Source organism: Meriones unguiculatus, chromosome 18 (genome assembly GCF_030254825.1).
Source record: "Meriones unguiculatus strain TT.TT164.6M chromosome 18, Bangor_MerUng_6.1, whole genome shotgun sequence".
Lineage (NCBI taxonomy): Eukaryota > Metazoa > Chordata > Mammalia > Rodentia > Muridae > Meriones > Meriones unguiculatus.
This window is the reverse complement of record NC_083365.1, coordinates 14108169-14128360: the sequence shown is the minus strand read 5'-3', so window position 1 is coordinate 14128360 and position 20192 is coordinate 14108169. Positions and strand designations below refer to the sequence as shown.

General features: G+C 43.6%; 1 protein-coding gene across 2 annotated transcripts in view; it reads left to right on the top strand.

Annotated features, from left to right (window-relative positions):
- Positions 1-20192, top strand: part of Acoxl (acyl-CoA oxidase like) — a 289947-nt gene that overhangs the window by 176386 nt on the left and 93369 nt on the right. For both annotated transcript variants that reach the window (XM_060372067.1, XM_060372068.1), the window contains exon 13: positions 1659-1748. In XM_060372067.1, coding sequence (XP_060228050.1) covers positions 1659-1748 — 90 coding nt within the window. The remainder of the gene's footprint in view (positions 1-1658; positions 1749-20192) is intronic.

Genomic DNA, 20192 nt, shown 5'->3' with positions numbered 1-20192 from the left:
ACAGTCATATACATTAAATAAAAATAAACACATTTTTAAGAGAGAAAGGATGAAGTGCCATTGGGAGTGGGGAGATGCTGTCTGGTTTGGCTAACATTTTTAAGGCTGAGGAGATCTCAGCTCAGTTCTCAGCACCCACGTTGTAACTGCTTGCAACTCCAGATCCATGGGCTTCAGTGACCTCTTCTGGCTTCTGTGGGCACGTGCTGTGACACACACACACACACAGAAAATAAATAAATATTTTTGAAAGGAAGGAAATTTAAATAAGCAAAAAAAGAAGTAAAAAAGGAAAAGGGGATATTAGATAAGAGAAGTGAGAAAAGGTGAAGAAACACAGGAAGTGAGACACTTGAAATAAATAGAAAGAGGAAACCGGAGACGGAAAATGTGTGTTGGGGGTTTTTAAGTAAATAAAATACAGGAATCCAGACAAGTGAGAAATTTGACTTAAACAAAACTGGTGGAAATAAATAAAGGAAGTGAGAACTGTGAAGTGTGCAGGGGGTAGAAAGGAATCCAGATGTGAGACGTGAGAAAGGAGAAGTGAGAAACGTGAAATATATGGGGTGAGGGAGAGCCAGCCGTGGGAAAAGGGAAGTGAGAACTGTGAGGCCTGTGGGGTGAGGGAGAGCCAGACCTAAGAGACGTGAGAAAAGGGAAGGGAGAAATACGAAGCTTGTGGGGTAAGGGAGAGCCAGCCGTGAGAAAAGGGAAGTGAGAATTGTGAAGCCTGTGGAGTAGAAAGAGAATCCAGGTGTGAGGCATGGGAAAAGGGAAGTGAGAACAGAGAAATAAGAAAGGGGACATAGGGTACAGCAAGTGAGAAAAGGAAAGTGAGAACTGTGAGGCCTATGAGGTGAGGGAGAGCCAGATGTGGGAAAAGGGAAGTGAGAACTGTGAAGCCTATGAGGTGAGGGGGAGCCAGATATGAGAGATGTGGGAAAGGGAAGTGAGAAATGTAAAATATATGGGGTGAGGGAGAGCCAGATGTGGGAAAATGGAAGTGAGAATTGTGAGGCCTGTGGGGTGAGGGAGAGCCAGATGTAGGAAAAGGGAAGTGAGAACTGTGACCTGTGGGGTGAGGGAGAGCCAGATATAAGAGACGTGAGAAAAGGAAAGGCAGAAATCTGAAGCTTGTGGGGTGAGGGAGAGCCAGCCTGAGAAAAGGGAAGTAAGAATTGTGACCTGTGGAGTGAGGGAGAGCCTCTTGCACATAGCGAGTGTGAGCCTCTAGTAGAACTCAGAAGAGTTGGGAAAAAAGAATATTGGTATAATTGATTGAAATCTTTTGGTTAAATACTAAATGACCATTTGTAGGTGTTTTACTATCAGCGAAGATAATACCCAAAATTGTATTTATGACCTCAAAGCTATTGGTGTAATTAATTGAAGTCTTTTGGTTAAATATGAAATGACCATTTGTAGGTGTTTTACTATCAGCGAAGACAATACCCAAAATAGTATTTATGACCTCAAAGCTAATGCAATAGATCAGAATTATTCTTCGTAAGAGAATACGAAGTTATTTTATTATTCTCAGTGTTCTGATCTCTTGATTTTGAAGAAGTTATTCTTTCCATATAATGATGGGATTGCAAATTAAATTTTTTTTTCCTTCTTCCTCTCCCATCTCCCCTCCTCTTTTTCTACAACAGGGTTACATGATGGAAAACCGAATCTCAGGCCTGAAATGTGACACAGATGTGTTTGTAACCTTTGAAGGTGACAATGTCGTCATGCTTCAGGTAAGATCCAGGACACATTTATTCATTTTAAACAGCATGGTTTTCAAGACCAAGAGTTATCCAGAAGAAATCTGAAGTGTTTTGTACCTTTTATCGTTATCTGATATCTTTATTTAATTGGCAGGTGTTTTCCTGTTAGGCAGTTGAATGGGGGATTGGGTTATTTCTCTTTTAGGTCATCTTTGATGTTGAAATATGTCTTTGTAGTTTCAGAAAACTGCTTGCATGTACTACCTCAGATTTTTCTACAAGACTATTTGAATAGAGTATGCAGGCCCTGAAGATAAGCAAGTGAAAGACAGAATGCTAAGTTCAAAAGTTTTGGCTGCTCAGTGCCACTAGTCAACACAGAAATGCATATTGGGACAAAATGGGGCACTATTCTCTTTTCTCTATCAAGTTAGCTCATGGCTGAAAGCATGCTAAAGTCTCATTGTTGTTGAAGGTACTAGAGGGTTTGCATGCTGCTATGGGACTATGTGTAATTCTACCCTGGGACTCTACCCTAATAATCATAAATATGGAAGAAACAACAACAACAAAACATCCACTGAAGCAATACCTTATCACCACTACATAATTTATTATAGCAATAAATATCTGTAGCAAACTGATTATGGACATCATACTCTGACCACTCAGTAAGGAATTATATATCACCTTTAAAATTATGCTTGCAAGCAGTTCTGCTTCTAATGGAAATGTAAAACTTTTGGTAAGCAAAATTATATAAAATTGCACACAGGATATAATTGTTATTTTTAAACGAGAATAATAGAAGCTGGATGACACAGTGAGTAAAAGGCTTGCCGCCACAGTCACAGGGACTCCAGTTCAGGGCCCATGACAGAAGCTGCCTGTAATCCCAACACAGGAGGCAGATATCAGGCCTCCATGGGACAAGCTGGCTAGCTACACTAGACAAAACAGAGAGCTTTGGGTTCAATGAAAGACCCTGACTCAATATAGACAATGGAGAGCAATGAAGAAAGACACCTGACAACAACCTCAGGCCTCCTCATGCATGTGCACTTGTCCATACGTACATACATATGCAGGAAGACAAAAGGAACAATAACAACAGATGAATAACAGGGGCTGTGCTCTGTCCATGGAATAGCCACCTCCTCCTTGGGTCCTCTCTCTTAATAATTCAGCATCCTGGACAATACCCGGCAAACAAGCAGGATGGGACTGAAAGGAGAAAGATAGATACTGGCTTGCTAGGGACCTCGGACCTCGAGATATGAAAAGACAATTATTTGTTTAGGTTTCTAAAAAGCATGGACAAACTACATTCCAAAATGAAGGCTGCTCCCATAGCTGAAGGACCAGGAAGACAGTGGCCTAACAGTGGCAAAACTTGGCAATGTCCACTTTGAAGCAGCCAGGCACAAGGAAATGAGAATCTAACCCTCTTCTAACTCCACTCACCAGTAACTTCTGTGGGTTCTAGCAGGGAGCTGATGTGTTTTTCCCATAGCCCAAGGAAGTAGGCAGCACCCATGTACCTACCCTGTGGCATGCAGGAAATCAATCTTCTGAATTCCTCTCAGCAGAAGCAGAGAATGTTCTAGACTCTCCTCCAGGTAGTGTCTCAGGAGCCTATTATGATGAACAGAGCCTCTGTATCTACCAATCAGGTGATGGAAAGAGATGCCCAGCCCAGTGTCAGCTGTGAGAATGAGGGCTAGCTCTCGTCAGCTTTCCATCGTCATGACAAAAGGCCCAAGAAACAATGTAAAGTAGGAAGGATTTATGCTGACTCACAGCGCCCGAGGCTTTTGTCATGGTCTCTTGGCCTCATTGTTTCTAGGCCCATGAGACAGAACATAATGTGAGGATCATGTAATGGAACACAGCTGCTCACCTCATGGCGGCTGGGAAGCAGGAAGCACAAGACAAGATAATAGGCTCCAAGTACATACTTTCAAGGATCCGATCCAACCTCTCCAATAGCCTATCGAGCTATGAGCCCATCAACAAACCAATCCACTGATTAGTTCAGAGTCCTCATGATCCAAGCACTTCCGAAGCCCATCAAGTGGCCAACAAGCCGTTAGCACAGGGCCTTCAATAGTAATTTTAGATTCAAACCACAACTCTCATCCCTCTCCATCCCCAAAGCAGCTGGCGGAGAGTTGAGCCCCAGCATCCCTTGGTCTTAAAAGAGTGAAGTGGTATGAAATTAATACTCCACTTTCGGGGCTGGAGAGATGGCTCAGTGGTTAAGAGCGCTGTCTGCTTTTCCAAACGACCTGGGTTCAATTCCCAGCACCCACATAGGATCTCACAACTGTCTGAAATGCCAATTCCAAGAGGTCTGACACCTTCACACTAATGCACATAAAAAAAAAAAATACTCCACTTTCTCCTGCCTTGGTTTTAGTGAGAGACTGAGTCCTAAGTCTCCCTCCTCACCCAGCATCAACCAGGGGCGTTATGAGGTGGTGGAAAGTGGGACAAATTGCATTCTGTCTCTTGGTTCCCATGCCCAGGCAGTATAAATTAGTGGTCCATTTTTGTTAGGACAATATTGGGTGAGTCTGGCAGAAAAAGGAACATACTTAAAAAGGACCTTGGGAAACTCAGAATGAAACAGGATCTTATTGTAACACCCTGGACACAAGTAAGAAAAACAGAGCTTTGCTCATCGTTTGATAAGCCAGGAAAAATGATGAAGGAAATTAAAAAATCAGCAGATGTTAAAGGAAAAGACTGAGATGCTGAATTTTATGACAAGGATTTAAAAGTAATCACTACAAAAAAAATGTTTCTATGATAATAAAACATGTCTTCAAAGCAAAAACAAAGGAAAAAGAATTCTAGCAAAGAAACAGAAGAATTTTAAAAATTTGATGTCAATTATAGAACTGAAAATTACAGTAAATGAAATAACAGATTTGCAGAATAATCTGCAATAGACAAAGACAGAGAGTAGAATCAGTGAGCTTGATGGCTGATCAATAGCATTTAGTTTTTGCATTTGAGAGAAAACATATAATACGTATTTTTATGTGCCCAGCTAATATTAGTAAACAGTATAACCCATAGTTCGATTTTCCCCACCAAAAATAATTTAATTTTTACATATGGCTAAATACTATGTTTTTGTGTATATGTACTGCATGTTTGTTCATTTAAATTGACATAGTTTTGAATAATCCTTAGATCAAACATCAAGTCTCAAAGGAACTTAAAAAAATACATAGGAATGAGTGATAGTGATAACAGAACTCGGATAAAGTGGCCCCAAGAGAGAAATTCGACAAGTCTGTGAGTCATTTTTTTGAATAGTGATTGATGTGGGAGAACCCAGACCACTGTGGGTGGGGCCACCCCTGAGCAGATGGTCATGAGTTGTATTAAGAAAGCAGGCTGAGCAAGCCACGAAGAGCAAGTCTTTAAGCAAGTTCCTCCACACCCTCTGCTCAGTTTCTGCCTGTAGGTCTCTGCCCTGACTTATTTCCCTTTGTGATCGACTGTAAGCTATAAAGATGAAAAAAATAAACCCTCCCCTCCCCAAGTTGCTCTCAGTAACCATGTTTGTCATAGCAGTAGAAAACATGCCAAGATAAACAGCAGCGACAGGAAATCAGAAGGACCCATATCAGCAGTGCCGGAAATCACAGAGGCTGCATCATCAGGGATTTTGCAGTTATTAGAAGACCAATGGGGAAGAACGTTTGTGAATCTGACAGCTCAAGAAGAAGGGACCAATTCTTCAAAAACCACCAACTGTTCAAATTCAACAGAGTTAAAATAGAGTGCCCAAATAGTTCTAAATGTTACAGAAATTAAAATTTTAGTAATGATTAAAAACTCTTGAAAAATAATCTGTAGGCCTGGACTTGGTTAGAAACTCTAGTGGTCAATTAAGGAATTTTGCAGAATCTCTTCTGGAAAACAAGAAAATTCTTATTTTCACAGTTTATTTTAGGAAGCCAGAATTATCCTGATACTCAACACCCTAACAGTATAAAGGAGTCGAAGCTACAGACCAACAGCACTCATCGACTTAGTAAAATTCTCAGCAAAATGTTAATAAAGTAAATCTAGCAATGTGTAAAATGAATTAATGTACTGTGGCCTAATGGGATTCATTGCTGATGTGCAAGGATGTTTCAAAACTCGAAAGTGACTTCAGTGAAATTCTCTTTATCAGTGGATTAATGGAGAGAGGTCATAGGACCATACCGGTTTACACCGAAAAAGCAATTGACAATATCCAACTACCTTTTGTAATATAACTTCTACCAAACTGGAAAAGGGGATATCCGAAACTTAATAAAGAGAGTCTACAAATATCATAGCAAACCAGATTGATGAAATACTGAGTGACGGGAAACTCACAAGACCAGGGAAAAAGGCAGGAATGCCCTGTCACCGTTACACAATGCATTACTGCAGCGTAGGAAATCACAGGCAATATAATAAATAGGGCAAATAAATAAATAGAAGGCATAGAGGTTTAAAGGGGAAGACACAACCTGTCTCTATTTATAGCTTACAGGTTTGTAAACATTGGGGGAAAAAATGCAGAAAGTCTGCTCTAACTTGTGAGTTCAGTAAGATCTCAGGATAAAGACTGACACACAAAAACTAGTTACTCTTCTACATACTGATAATGAACAAACTGAAAACTCAAAAAACAGGATAGTATTTGTAGTTTTTCAAAGGAAAGTGTAGTATCTTGATATAAACCTAGCAAAACATGCTTAATGTTTATATGCTCAGAATCACAGTTTCCCCGAAGACGTTAAAGAACACCTAAATAAATATAAATGATAAGAAAGAAGACTTTTAGAAGGAAATTAATGACTGGAATTGCAGCTTAGTTGGTAGAGTTCTTGCCTGGTAGGCCTGAAGCTCTACACTTACTCCCCAGCATGGTATGAACTGGGCATGATGGTGTACTCCTATAGTCTCAGAGCTCGCGCGCGAGAGACACGGAGGCAGGAGTTCACAGTCCTCCTTAGCTAACATAGTAAGTTAGAGGTCAACCTGAGCTATGAGAGACTTGTCTCAGCCCAACAACAAAACACAAGTGGGAAAATTCACAAGTCCCCTACCAAAGGAAAAAAGTTGTAGGCTTGACACCAAAGTCATAATTCATAAAAGAAAAATTGATAAAATGAAACTGTGTTCTCCCTACCTGTTGCTTTCATTGACATGGTAGCAGATTAATAATAACTGTGGTAACAATTATAGGCTTTTCATAGCAAACATTGATAACCCTTTTTATTTTCTACAACATCTCTGATTGATTTCTAGGAGTAGGAAGTGATTTCTCTTCCCCAGTTTCCTGAAAATTCTCTGTTTTAGTCAGGAGCATCAAAGCACAATCCAGGGCAGGGAATGGCCTCCCAAAGGGCCAGTTCTCACCTTCCAGAGGAAACCTTGCAGCTTGGGAGCTCTGGGACATGCCAGGGCATGCTGCAGGGTCTTCCTGGGGTATTTCGACTAACAGCACGCTGGCTGGCCCATCCTCTCCCCAGCATCTCAATTCTGACACACCCACAGTGTTTTCAGCTCTCGTACAGTTCTTCAGATGTTGGGTGGCTGTCCCATAGCTAAAATGTGCTTTAGAACTTCCGCAGCCTTTCCACGGTTCGCTTTGAGCACGATGGTAGGTTTTCTGACCCTTCCATTATTTTCTAGGGCAAAGGTTTTGGGCTCTTGATGAAATTTAATTACACCCTCCACCAAATCCAATTATGATCTGAATCCGTGAAATCCCATTAGAACTTCCTTTTGCCTCATTAGATATACACCAAGACAGATCCCTCCCTAATCCACCCTGGCAGATTTCCTAAATAATGGCATCCAGAGACTTTGCATAGACTGTTTATTACCCTGAAGTGTAAATATGCAAAACATGCAAATGAGCCCCAGGGAACTTGCTTAAGACCAAGTGTGTGTGTGTGTGGCGGGGGGAGCTGTTAAGGGAGGCATTCTGTTCCTTCCTGGTGATTTCTGTTCTAGAGACTGTGTAGGAGCTGCTGAGAGAGTGCTGTCTGTTCATAGTCCGGGAGCCTGGCAGTGACCCTGTGAGTCCTACGATCCACAAATATTTCTCCAAGCAAGTGAGAAGTGGCTTGCTGTAGCTCAGGGCTGCTGTGGGCAGCCATAAGAACAAAATTTCCCTTGTGTATTTTTGTTTAAAATACTAGATTTTAAACTCATTCAGAACAGGGTCTTTTGGACCAGGCTTTTTTCCTGCACAAGCTAAGGGCAGCAACTTTTCTTCTCTGGGTTGAAGCCTTCCGTGGTGCAAACGACAGGGTTTCATTTCTTTTATAGCTGAACCCCATTGTCTACATAAACCTCATTTTCTTTGTCTGCTTGTCTATTGATGGGACAGAGGTTGACTCCATTAGCTGTTATGAATTGTGCTTCAGTAAACACAGGCATGCCGGTGTTTCTTTGTATGCTGGTTTCTGGGTATTATCGTTGGATAAATAACCAGAAGGGGACAATTAGACCCTCTAGTCATTCTGTTTCAGGCTTTTTGAAAAGCCGTCGTAAGCTGTCATGGTCTCCATAATGGCTGTGTGAAGATGTTTTTTTTCTTTTCTTCATCACCCGCCAGCATTGTTTCCATTCTGAAATGATATCTCACTATAGTTTGATTTGTCTGTCACAATGGCAAGGATACTGAGTGTTTTCGTGTATTTGTTGGCTGCTAGTATTTCTTCTCAGAAGTGTCTATTTTAAAGTTCAGTTATTGGTTTGTTGTTCTGTGAGTTCCTTCTATGTTCTAAGTGTTAACCCTTTGCCAGCTGGCAAATGTCCTCTCCTGTTCTGTTGCTCCGGTGGTCATCCTTTTTTGCAAAGCAGAAGCTTGTGATTTCGGTTTTTCCGATGCCAGGCTACCGCCAATGGTTCCGAATCTCCATGAGGCCCAGACACCCGGCTGAAAGTGCCAGAAGTGTGTCCTCCCATGGGATGGTCGGAGAGTTGTCTGCCTCTAGACAGAAAGGGATGAAACTAGGAGTTCCAGATTCCGCTTTCCTCAGGAGCAGATGGGGCATGCAGAGCGAGATCCATGCACCAAAGCTGCTGAGCTCTCCTAGGATGTGAAAAAGTTTTCCCGCCATGTTACAGTTAGCTTTTTAAAATGAGCTTACCGGTACCAGGCGTCAGTGGAAACTCAAGAGTCTGAAGCAGCGTCATGGCCCTTCGGTGTTAGCAGCCCTTCCGTTAACCCTCTGTATTAACGGCAGAGGGTTCAGGTGCACGCCGGTGCTTGGTCTGGTGGCCACTAGAACGTGGGTTCCAGGGCTGAGCCAAGCAGAGAAAGCTTGACAAACTGAGGTGGTTTTGCTATGGCTACCTGGCCGGAAGTCAAGCCTGCAGGCCCAGCGGTGAATCCTTGGGTGAGGAGGGAACCCAGAACAAATAAAGTCTCAGGCGGTCATTGATGAAGTAGATGATGCTGGCTCATTTATTTCATGTGAAAGAGGGACTTAGAAACTTGGGGCAGTGGGAGGGGTTTTGAGGATGAGTGCCTGCCACTGGCTGGACTAAGGTGCGGGCCATGCTGTACTGACCACCTGTAACCTTGGGGCTGTAGCTCGAGCTCCTGAGGGAGACACAGAAAGGGAGGAGAGAGCTTTTGTGTCATGCCTTTCATTCTCAGGAGGAGATTTAAACATCAAGTTTGAAATTTCTGGGGTTTTAATATGTTCTAATCTCACTAGTCCTGTGCCCATTCCCCTGGAGGCATGGTCCATGAGCCCCACAGAAGTTTTAGTTTAACCCCTCTTTTATAATTTTCCCATGTTTTTGAGGTCATCTCTTTAAAATCATTTCTTAAACCACTATTTTAGAGTGTTCTCCTTATATTTTATTCTTGTACCTTCATAGTTTCGGAGGCTTAAATTTAAATCTTTGATCCATTTTGTATTGATTTTTATAGAGAAGAGAGAAAGGGCCCAAACGATCCCAGTTTGTAGATGACATTATTTCTTGTATAGAAAAGCCTAAGGACACCACCAAAGGTACAATAGAGCTGATAAACTCAGTAAATCTGCAAGATATAAAACCAACACACAAAATTCTAGCATTTTATATATCCAATGTAAATGACAAAATTTCTGAGAAAGAAATTATGAAAGCAGATCTATTAAAATAGCCAAAAATATAAAAATAAAGTACACAGAAAAAAAAAACTGAACCAAAGAAAGACCTGTACCATATGAACTGCTAAACCAATGAATGAAAATGACAAAGACATTAAAACTAGAAAGAGCAGTCACACTGGTGCACCGGAATAACTCATACTGTTAAGATGTCCATAGAGCTCAAAAAGATGTATAGATTCACAGTCATCTCCACCAGTGTATTCCACAGAAATACAAGCAAACAAACAACAACAACAACAAACCACACATATGAAATTCGTATGCAAGAAATCTTGACCACAGTACCTCACTTCACCTCATTTCATAAGTTACACAAACAGCACGGCACATGCCTACAGTCATGGTAAGAAGGCAGAGACTCAGAAGTAAATCCAGCCATCTGTGTCTGACAGAGACACCACAGGGTGACAGAAAACACAATGGAGAAAGAACAGCCTCTTTGGTGAATGAGAAAAGTAGGTAGCTGGGCACACCGAAGTCAAGCTTATAAGACAATGGCTTTCTGGAGCCAGCCCTACTCATGCAGCGAGCCCGGGACACGTTTAGTCCAAGTGAGAACCGGAAAGCGCTGGGATCACTAGGATGGCTATGAACAGGAAGTGGTTTTTGTTCAACAAAGAGCATGGGTAAGAAGCAGGAAGAGCTCAGCAATGTGATGGGGAAAACATATGTTTCTTCTTGAACCAAGTAAGAGAGATTAAAAAAAAAAAAAAAAAGCTCATTAAGACACCAGGACAAACAGGCTGGAGTGAGACACTGGAGGCAAAGCATTGAGTAGGAGGAGCCTTTCACTTTTTACCTAATGCTTTAGTTTATTTTCTGTGATTCTGAGTCTTTAGGATTCAAGTATGCTTGAACTGTACTCCCTACATGACATGACATGTAGCTCTGGTTCCCCACACAAGCTTAAGCCAGCTAAAATTTCAGCATAGATGAGATAAGTGATCTCTGGCCCCACCCCTTATTGAGGGAGCTATTTTTGGCAGTGGTAGTCTTTTGGAGAGCAATAATTATTCTCTTTTGAGGACCTGGCTACAGGTAGGTTTCCATGCTCCAGTGGGCTGGCCCCACATTCGTGCGCATATGGGCAGTAATGACGGGACGTGTCCAAAAAACAAAAGCAAAACACATACACACATTAAAAAAAGCAAACTCAGACAACAAAGCTATGAAGTTGGTAAGGCACATGTTGGAGAAAACATAAAGGAATTGAAGAGGAAAATGAACAGGGTAGATAGATTTCATATATGTAAAATATATATATATATACAACATATATATAATTTCACACGTATATGAAATTCTCAAAAAATAAAAAATAAAAATGTATAGCTACTCTTTGAAACATAAAAAGAAAAGAAGGAAAGAGAAGGAATGAGAAGGAATGAGAAGTGACAGACAATAAGTTCTTTCCAAGGGACAAATCTATCTATAGCTATCATCTATGTATGTATCATCTATCGATCTATCTATTATCTATATCTATCTGACTATCTGTATCTATTCGTCTATCTATATCTATCTGCCTGTCTGTACCTATTTTTTATCTATCTCTTATCTATTATCTGTCTGTCTGTCTGTCTGTATCTATCTATCTATCTATCTATCTATCTATCTATCTATCTATCTTCTCTTATCTATCACCTAGCTGTCTATCTATTTGCTATGTATCTATCACTTATCTATCATCTATCTATTAACCTTACTCCAATAGCAGAAAGAATTTGGAATTTTTTTCCCTGATAAGTAAGACAAAATGAACTGGAACGAAATCCTTGTCTGCAGTTTTGGAATTCCCCTCTATCTGAGGGAGAACACTGTGATAAATCAGAAGGTGATCTCCCAGACTCCTCTGGCTTTGGGTGAGTCCAGGGGCCAGCAGATGATGCTGAGGAACCCAGCCTCAGGATAAGGGTTCCTGGAATCAGGACTGAAGGTGGATCAGCTCAATCACATAGCCCATCTAAAAGGCTGAGACCTGGTTGGCAACAGGATCTGGGCCAGGTCTCTACTGCTGTGGGTCATGATGCCTGTTTTCCTGGAGGATCAGATGCCTGCCTGCTGGGAAGCCAAGGGTCTGCCTAACCCACAGAGCTGGGGGTGGGGTGGAGAAACAGTTTAAGAACCTTCCCTAAGACCAACTGATAGAACATCATAATGTTGTTGCATTATGGGTAATAATGTAATAACAGCAGAAAAAATAGGAGTAGATAAAAGGTGTGAAATAAGGGGTATGTGAAATAAGGCCAGAGAGCCTCAGAGACCTGGTTAACAGAGACTGTGGGGGCCATGGTGGAGTGGCCAAAACTGTGCCTGGGACCAAACTACAGACTTCAGAACAGTGCTGTAGTCTGAGCTAGGATGGTAGCATGAACTCAGAAAGATATCTCCAACATCTATTTAGGAGCAGGATTGATCCCAGGCAATTCCAAATGTGATCATCATCTCTGGGAATTAGAGAGACTTTGGAACAATTTTAAAAAGCTGACCAAGGTAGTTTGAATAGGCGTTGTTTTTCTCTTTCCAGGTCCATTGACCCGTACACAAAGCTGGCACCCAGTTTTCAAAACCAGATGTTAAACTATCTAAATATTTAAAGCTCCCTTCAAGGACTCCATGTGTGCAATTTTGGAGGAAAGGGGCCTTCCAAATCCAAGCCACTCTTTTATCTTTGCTTCTCTGCTCTCCAGAGAGATCCCTTCATTTTCTACAGACTGTAACAGTTTTGCAATGAGGTTAATTTTAGCATTGTTGTGCAAGTGATGCCTGTGGGTCCTTGACAAGAATGTGTTAATTGTGTATTTTAATTTTGATGATAATCTAAACAAATAATCTAAGTAGGGTATGTCAACCGTTAGAATAGCACCCATACAACCAGGAACTCATGTGAACTTCCATCCCAGCCTTTGGGGCTCCCTCCCATTCATGACACCTCCCCTGATCCATGGGATGAACATCCTGAGACATATAATCAATGCCTAAAGCCATGAGCAGCACATGAGATCAAGCCTCGGCTACGCTGTTTGTTCCTGGACACACATCTATGGTGAGATTTCATTTATACACTAGGTTCAATAAGATTGTCTAAAAGTAACAATAGAACAGTGACAAACTTAAAACTACCTCTAGAACTTTTGAGTTACGATTTTCTGCCGACTTAATCATGGGTAGCTGAAACCTTGAGCAATGTCACCGTGGACTGTAGGATTTGTATCTCTCTGTACCATGCCCCAACACCTTGTTCACTAGACACCAATGAGGGGAGAAAAGATGTAGGTTCAATTTAAGAGGAAAAAAACAAGGTGTTTGTCCTGAGCAAAAGCTGGGGATGGGGGACAGCGTGGTAGGCTGCTGAAGGAAGGGCTCACAGGCTGAGGAGAGGGGCCTCTCTCCCTGCCGGCAGAGCCAAGAGCAAACCGTGTGGGTTCCTGCCACATCCAGGAGCGCCAAGTTCCTGCCACAGCGCATTCCACCCCTTGCTCTCGGGGCCGCTGATGTGAGCTTCGTTGGTGTTTGTAGCACGGCTTGCGTTTAATTTTATTGTTTATAGTTGGACAGATCTATAAACATAAGCTGTTTATATCTAGTTTTATATTTGAGCACGTTTCAGTAACATAATTAGAAACAAGCTAAGTCAACATCATAGGGGATTATTATTATTTTTTTTCCCTTCAGGAAGGTTTCCACATTACTCAAGTTGAAGAGAACTTGAAAGGATTTGTTTTCAGCAATCTCTTCGCCGTTTATTTATTTATTTTGTCACAGGTTTTAAACTTCGTTTGCTTTTTGTTTTCAGTAATAGAAATTACACGCATGTAATGTCGGGGCCGTGATCAATGGCCAGGACCTGGGTGTGAGGAGGGGACTGACACTTTCGTGAACGTGGGAACCAGATGGCAAGGAGGAGCATCCCCACAGGGGAAGCTTGGGCCGGGCTGGGGGTGAGCACGAGGAAACCACAACTCGGGAGGGGCTCTCATTTGCTTTGGAGAGTTTAGTCTGGCCCAGCTGCCAGCGGGGCTATCAGTCAGTACAGTGCTCTCGGTAATGTGGCTAAACCATCAGAACACTGACCGTCCTCCACAGTGAACCCAGGGCCAGCTCTCTAGCCCATCTGCCCTCAAGGCTTGACTCTCTTCCCAGGGGTCAGCCTCACTGAACTGACACTGTAGTCATTCCTGGGTCTCAAATCAGCCACCTCAAATCTGGGGGAGGACAGAGCCTCAGGAAGCACCTCCTGCTACCCATGAATCCTTCAGCTAGATTCTGGATTCCTGGGGTTGGTCATAGTGCACATGACTGAACTTTGACCTTTGGCTCTGCAGAAAGCTGGGGATAAGATGAAGATTTTCTGCCTCTCAATAGGAAAGGGTTTGGATGAAAAATAAAAGTCTGTGGGGTGTGTGGGCACTGCCTCAGCTGTTTGCAGAGCCGGCCTTGAGGTCCTGGGCTGGCTGCCATGCACAGGGTGAACTGGCCAGCCACACTGAGTGCTTTCTTTAAGGTAGAAACAGAACTGGGAAGGCTGAAGGGCAGGAGCACACTTCAGGCCCCTCTCACCAGCTGCTGTGGGTTACCTGAAGGTAACTAAGCAGCGGTCTCTACCTCCAGGTGGATCCTTTCATAACTGCAACAGGCCCAGGGGATCAGAATGTAGTGGGGATTTAGATAATCTGAGGTCCCCCTTCTGCTTCCCAGGGCCTGGAAGAGAGCAGCTGCTTAGCTCTCAGTGTTAGCTGTCCTGGGGAATGTGGGTTCAGGCTTTCCAGGCTTTCCAGTTTTTTTCCAATGGTGGGCACAGTATTTTTAATGTGGAATGGCTGGCGTGGTGCTGTAAAACCAAACCTATCCACCAGAAGGGATGCGAGCCATACACATAGCGGGCAGAGGCCCTTGGCTCCCAAACTGATAATTCTTCTGAAAACTAGCTTTTGGCACTAAGGGAAAAGGTTGGTGGCCCCCTGGGGAGGGCAAAGGACCAAGACTGAGCCTCACAGGTTCCTGTCCTAAGATTCATGAGAGTCTCAGGAGATGGCCTCTAGGGACTGTAAGTCCCCTGAATTAGAAGCAATTGAGAGAAGCTACAGATCAGGGGTACTTCTGGGACAATGCTCACTTAGGCTGGGCAGGCTGGCTCTGGGTTATTCCCATTGTGAAATCTCAGGCTTGGCCTTTGCCTAGAAAATGGGGGCCGCACCTACAGTATGCATAGGACTGTATGTATGTGCATTGTTCCACGCGTTGCCATAGATTCCTGGTTGCACAGCATGTGTGCAGCTACATTTTGTGGCCATCCTGTGCATATAAGCTCTGTGTCTGTCTTCAGTTTTTGTGCAATGATCTGGGTTGGTCTCCAGACATTAGTACATCAGCCCTTCTCTGTGTGTGGCCCTGCTGTGACAGCGGAAGATATGAACCACGTGCTGTGCCAGGACTCATACTGTATGTCCCGCGTATGTGAGGCGTGGAAGAGGAAAGGGGGGAAGGAAGGAGAAGACTAAGGAGGAAAAGGCCTGTCTGTCCTCCACCGCCGCACAGCACCTCCCACAGACCCACGTGCATAAAGGCGTCAGATCATAACTGCCATGCTCCGCTTAGACAGTCGATACCAGAAGCTCCATCAGCAAACAGCAAAGGTGCTTTCCCAGCAGCCATTCTGCCCACTGAGGTGTCCTTCCCACAGCTTTGGAGGTTGTATTTCCCACCCTGCCCCGATGAGGTCAAGTGTGAATGGGTGGTGCCTCTCTATGCCTGTGTTGCTATGGGGACCACCTGTCACCTTCATGCCTACTGTGGAGCTGCGTCTCTGCTATCTGCCCAGTACTCCCCTGCTCCTGTGTTCTGTATGAATGCTGCTAACAGCCACTGTGCCTGTCCCATAGTGCAGGTGGGTATAGAATTATTAAAAATTCTGGTTCAAATTTTAACCCTTATATTTCCTGGCTCTGAGACTGTGGCAACCTGCTCGAGTTGTCTTATCTAGACAATCAATACCCATTATTTAATGTGTTTTCCACCTAAAGAGTTTAGAGCAGAGCCTGGGTAGATGCTCAGAGGAGAAGGCTGTTGCCATTGTAAGTGTAGCATAAACAGTTAAGGAAGGGAGAGAGGTAGGGAGGAAGGGAGGAAGTGAGGAAGGAAGGGAGGGAGGAAGACTCTATGCACCTTAAGCTCAAATCAGCTCTCTGGCTCCTGTGAGGTTCCCACTGCTCCTGACAGTGAAAGGATCTGCTTCTTCATTCCTTGAGCCCTGTCAGGCCTTGTCAGGACCTTGCTAGTTCATCGTGGCCTTGCTGGTGTCACCAGTCCAGTGTGCACATTGCCGACCTTTCACACAGAAGCTCCTGAGACATAAAGCAGCAGGTACTGTGCACATAGTAGGTGCTTTATAAATGTGGTGGACTGAAGGAAGAACACCATTACGATGGAACTCATTTAGTCAGGAAGAAAGAGAATATAAGGTAAATTGGGCCCAGACTTAGCTAAAAATAACAAAAACCTCATCACTCACATTCTATTGAAATGTGCATTTTTGCTGGACCTAAAACATCCACTTCCCTCTGCTTGAAAAGTCGAGTACACGTTTAAGGGCCAGGAATTACTTAGAATGTCACAGTGGTCGACTTGCACGTTAACTTCACATAACTTTATCTGGCCTCTCCTCAGCTCCCTTCTTCCTTCCCTTTCTTCCTCCTCTCCTTACTGTTTCCCTCCTCTTTCCCTACCCTGTCTCTTCTCACCAGAGGATTCAGAATGTTCTCAAAGAAGTCTTGCCTGGGTGGGTTATCCTGCATCTAAGAGAAGCAGATGACTGTGGCGTCTGATGAAGAATCGCACATGCTTGCTCTATTCTGACCTTCACACGCTGAGGTGACCCCCGAGCTGCACTTTAGGAATCCGGGGTTGCTGCTACAGCAGAGAGAAATGTAGACGTTCAGATCCATGTGCGTTCTGAGTGAGGACGCGTGACGTTTTGGCGTACACGCCACACAGGAGTTGTGTGTCCAACTGTTAAGGACCCCGCTTGGTTTTCTGCTCTCCTGTCACCATTCAGAAGTTAGGAACAGACTCCTTGTTACTTTGTGCCCGCAGCCGGATTTGGGCCTCGGCGGTGGCAAGGGCCACCTCTTTGTAGGACCTGATTGCCGTGCACAGAGCAGCCCGGGGTGCAGCCCCACAGCCTTCTCTCCCTTCTGGGGTGATTATCTAGAAGTCTCTCCCTAGAGTCGTATTTTCCTGCTCTCGTTGGCTCAAATGTTTCTGCCTTGGCAGCAAATCCTCCCTGTTAGACTTCTTAATCCAAGTTCACTGTACCTGGCAAGAGCCAGTGAAGTCTTCAGCATGTGGAAATGAGAAGTTGCTCCATAGATGCCTTGAAAAGCGATTTGACATTTAAAAAAAAAAAAAAAAAAAAAAAAAAAAACCTTTTGTTGGTGTTACGCAATCGGTGTTTCAGGATGTGTGTGATATTTATTACAAATGTGTGTTTCGGATGTCAGCTTTCTGTACAGTCACTCACACCCGTAGTCTTCAGGGCTGGCTACAGATTAGCTTAGTTCCTGTAGATGGGTCCTGTTTTTAAAGAAACACTGATTTCTTCCCTGACTGGTCAGTCATTCTCCAGTTCTAAGAAAGGATCCTTGAACGGGCATGAAGAAAGCAGGGTACTCGCATTTGGAACCAGACGGCTGTGCCAGTCCCCAGACAGGATCTGTATTACCACCTCCTGAAGGAGAGTTGGTATAAGGACAGAGCTAGACTTGGATAAAGATGTAACCACTTGTATTAAAAAATGTCATTTTTATAAAAGAATGTATCTTAAATAATGAAATATCTACATAAATAAAATCCTGATGAATAGGTATGCTGCAGAATAGCCTTGTTTAGAGAAGCACTATTGTTATATGTGAGGTCACTTTCCATGGCGGTTTAGGTGACGGCTAGAGAGAATCTCTCTACCATTTTTGTAACTTTTTGTGACTCTGTGATGGTTTTAAAATGGGAAGTCGCACAAATAGTGTACATATGATAAAAACATAAGACGTGGTCTATTATGTTGTATTCAGGAAAGTATCTCAGAGGTGGAAAAGCTCATCTTTGCCGCATGCCCAGCTATGGCGTCTGGCCTATGTTGGCCTCATCTGCTATTTTGTCTGATAGAAAGTATTGTATCTAGAGACTGTAGTCCCAAATCTCAGTGGCTGAGAGCTTCTACCACTAATCTGGGGGTCAAGCTTGGCCAGCTCCTAAATTGGATCTGAGCAGCATCTGTATCAAAACACACCTGGGTGTGGCTGTGAGGTTTTACCAAGAGTGAAGGCCCTTGACTGTACCATTGGGTAGGCCAGGAGCCCAGATGGACTGACAAGGGGAAAGGAGAAGGACAGCTGGGGAGATACCGTCTGCCTCTGCTTTCTGGCCACCCTGGTGCCCGTGGCTCGGCCCTGCTCTGTGCTCCGTGCTATGAAACTGTGAACCCAAACGGATCCTTCCATTATACTGTTTTGTTGCATCCTTGCCACAGGGTCAAGGAAGTCTACCAACACCTGGACTCTTGCCAGGGCGGCATCAGCAGCGCAGAGTAACCCATTTGAGAAGTGTACTGATTTGTCGTGACCTAGAAGAGAAGCAGAGACCCCAAGCGGGTCACCTGCTTTTGTGGCAGTAGCCAGCGGCCAGAGTCTCCCCACGCTCTTAAATTTAGCAGGAAGAAGTTGATCGTTATATCATTCTAATTTTGTTCTAATTAGGGTGACTTAATAGTCTCAATTTAAGTTGCGACAGAGCTAGAGAGTGTCTCTCTGAGCGGCTGGAGACAGGAAGTGAGGCTAGGAAGGGAACTTGCCCCTTCACTCACTCAAGAAATGGCTTCTCTGCTCCTGTTTGGTGTTCCTTATCTGCTGGTGAGGGACAAACGTTTCTGCCCTCCTGGTACCTATGTTCAGGCAGCACAGGGGAGGCGACACAGCAGTCAACATGTGCTCAGCTCCTTGGTGGCAATAAATCCAGGGAGAACTGGGGGGAGGGGGCGGGAATCAGAAACAGCAATTGTTTAATGGGTGGAATGATGTTGGTTTTGGAACTAGAGGGAGATGGAGTTGGAACAATCATAAATTAAATAGATTTGCAAAAACAAAAACTGTAAATGTTAGACTTGATACATTGGTGAAACTGAGCTTTGTCTTCTGGGTCATTTTAATTTTATTTCCAGCTAGAGTTAGTTGGCAATGTTTGATTTTCACACTTATTTTTATATAGCTGTAGATGTCGTTAAAATGTTTATGTTATTTGACCCCATAATGGTTCCCAAGCCCATTGGACTTAACGAGTTCTGCTCCTTATTGCATTTCACCCGCTTTTGACCCTCAAATAAAACCTTGGGCCGTAGTCAATCTAAAGACAAAACTTAATTTTTTTTTTTTTGGTATTTATTTGTTTCTATTTAATGTATTATTGTACAGAGGTGTTTGGCTTGCATGTCTTTCTGTGTGTATATACCCAAGGGGACCAAAAGAAGGTGTTGAATGCCCTGGAACTGGAGTTACAGAAGGTTGTGAAGTGGCCATATAGGTGCTGGGAATCAAACCCGTGTCCTCTGGAAAAGCAGCCAGTGTTCTTTACCACTGAGCATCTCTCCTAAAGATATAAACTTAAAGTTTCAAGACAACACTTCAAGGAACCAAACAAAAATGTAATGTCCTCGCTCAGCTCCAGGGACTTGGCTTGAGAAGGAGCTGTGAGTGAATAAAGAAATAACAGACACACAGACAGAAATCCTGCATTTGGGGGGACTGGGCTCTCTGCTGGAGAAACTGCAACCTGCAAACTCAGGGTGTTCATTGTGTAGAGTTGAACAGGGAGGCAGGGTTATTGCATACAGATAAACAAGGAGTCTGGGTTTATTATACACAGCGGGATCAAGGAGGCAGATTTGGCTAATCTCAGCAGAAGCAGTCCCTGTAGGAGAGCAGTCTTCAGGCCATAAACCATGGTGGGGTCGGGGAAGCTACGGTGGCCATTTTGTGCCCACACTATCAACATTTGCACTCACACCCCAAAGGAAGGCTTTGCCAAACCCCATCCTGACTGGGAAGGCTTTCTGTTTTCCCACGGATCTGAGGCTGTGAGGTCCTCAGCATGGCCATGCCTATGTCTACAGCATACATTTATTCAGGGCTTCACACACTCAGGGCTTCCTCTGCTTCCTGAGAGAAAATTAGGAGGTCACAGGACGACTTGTAGCAACTGGTTTTCTCCTTGGACCATGCAGGGAACTAAACTCAGGTCGTCAGGCTTG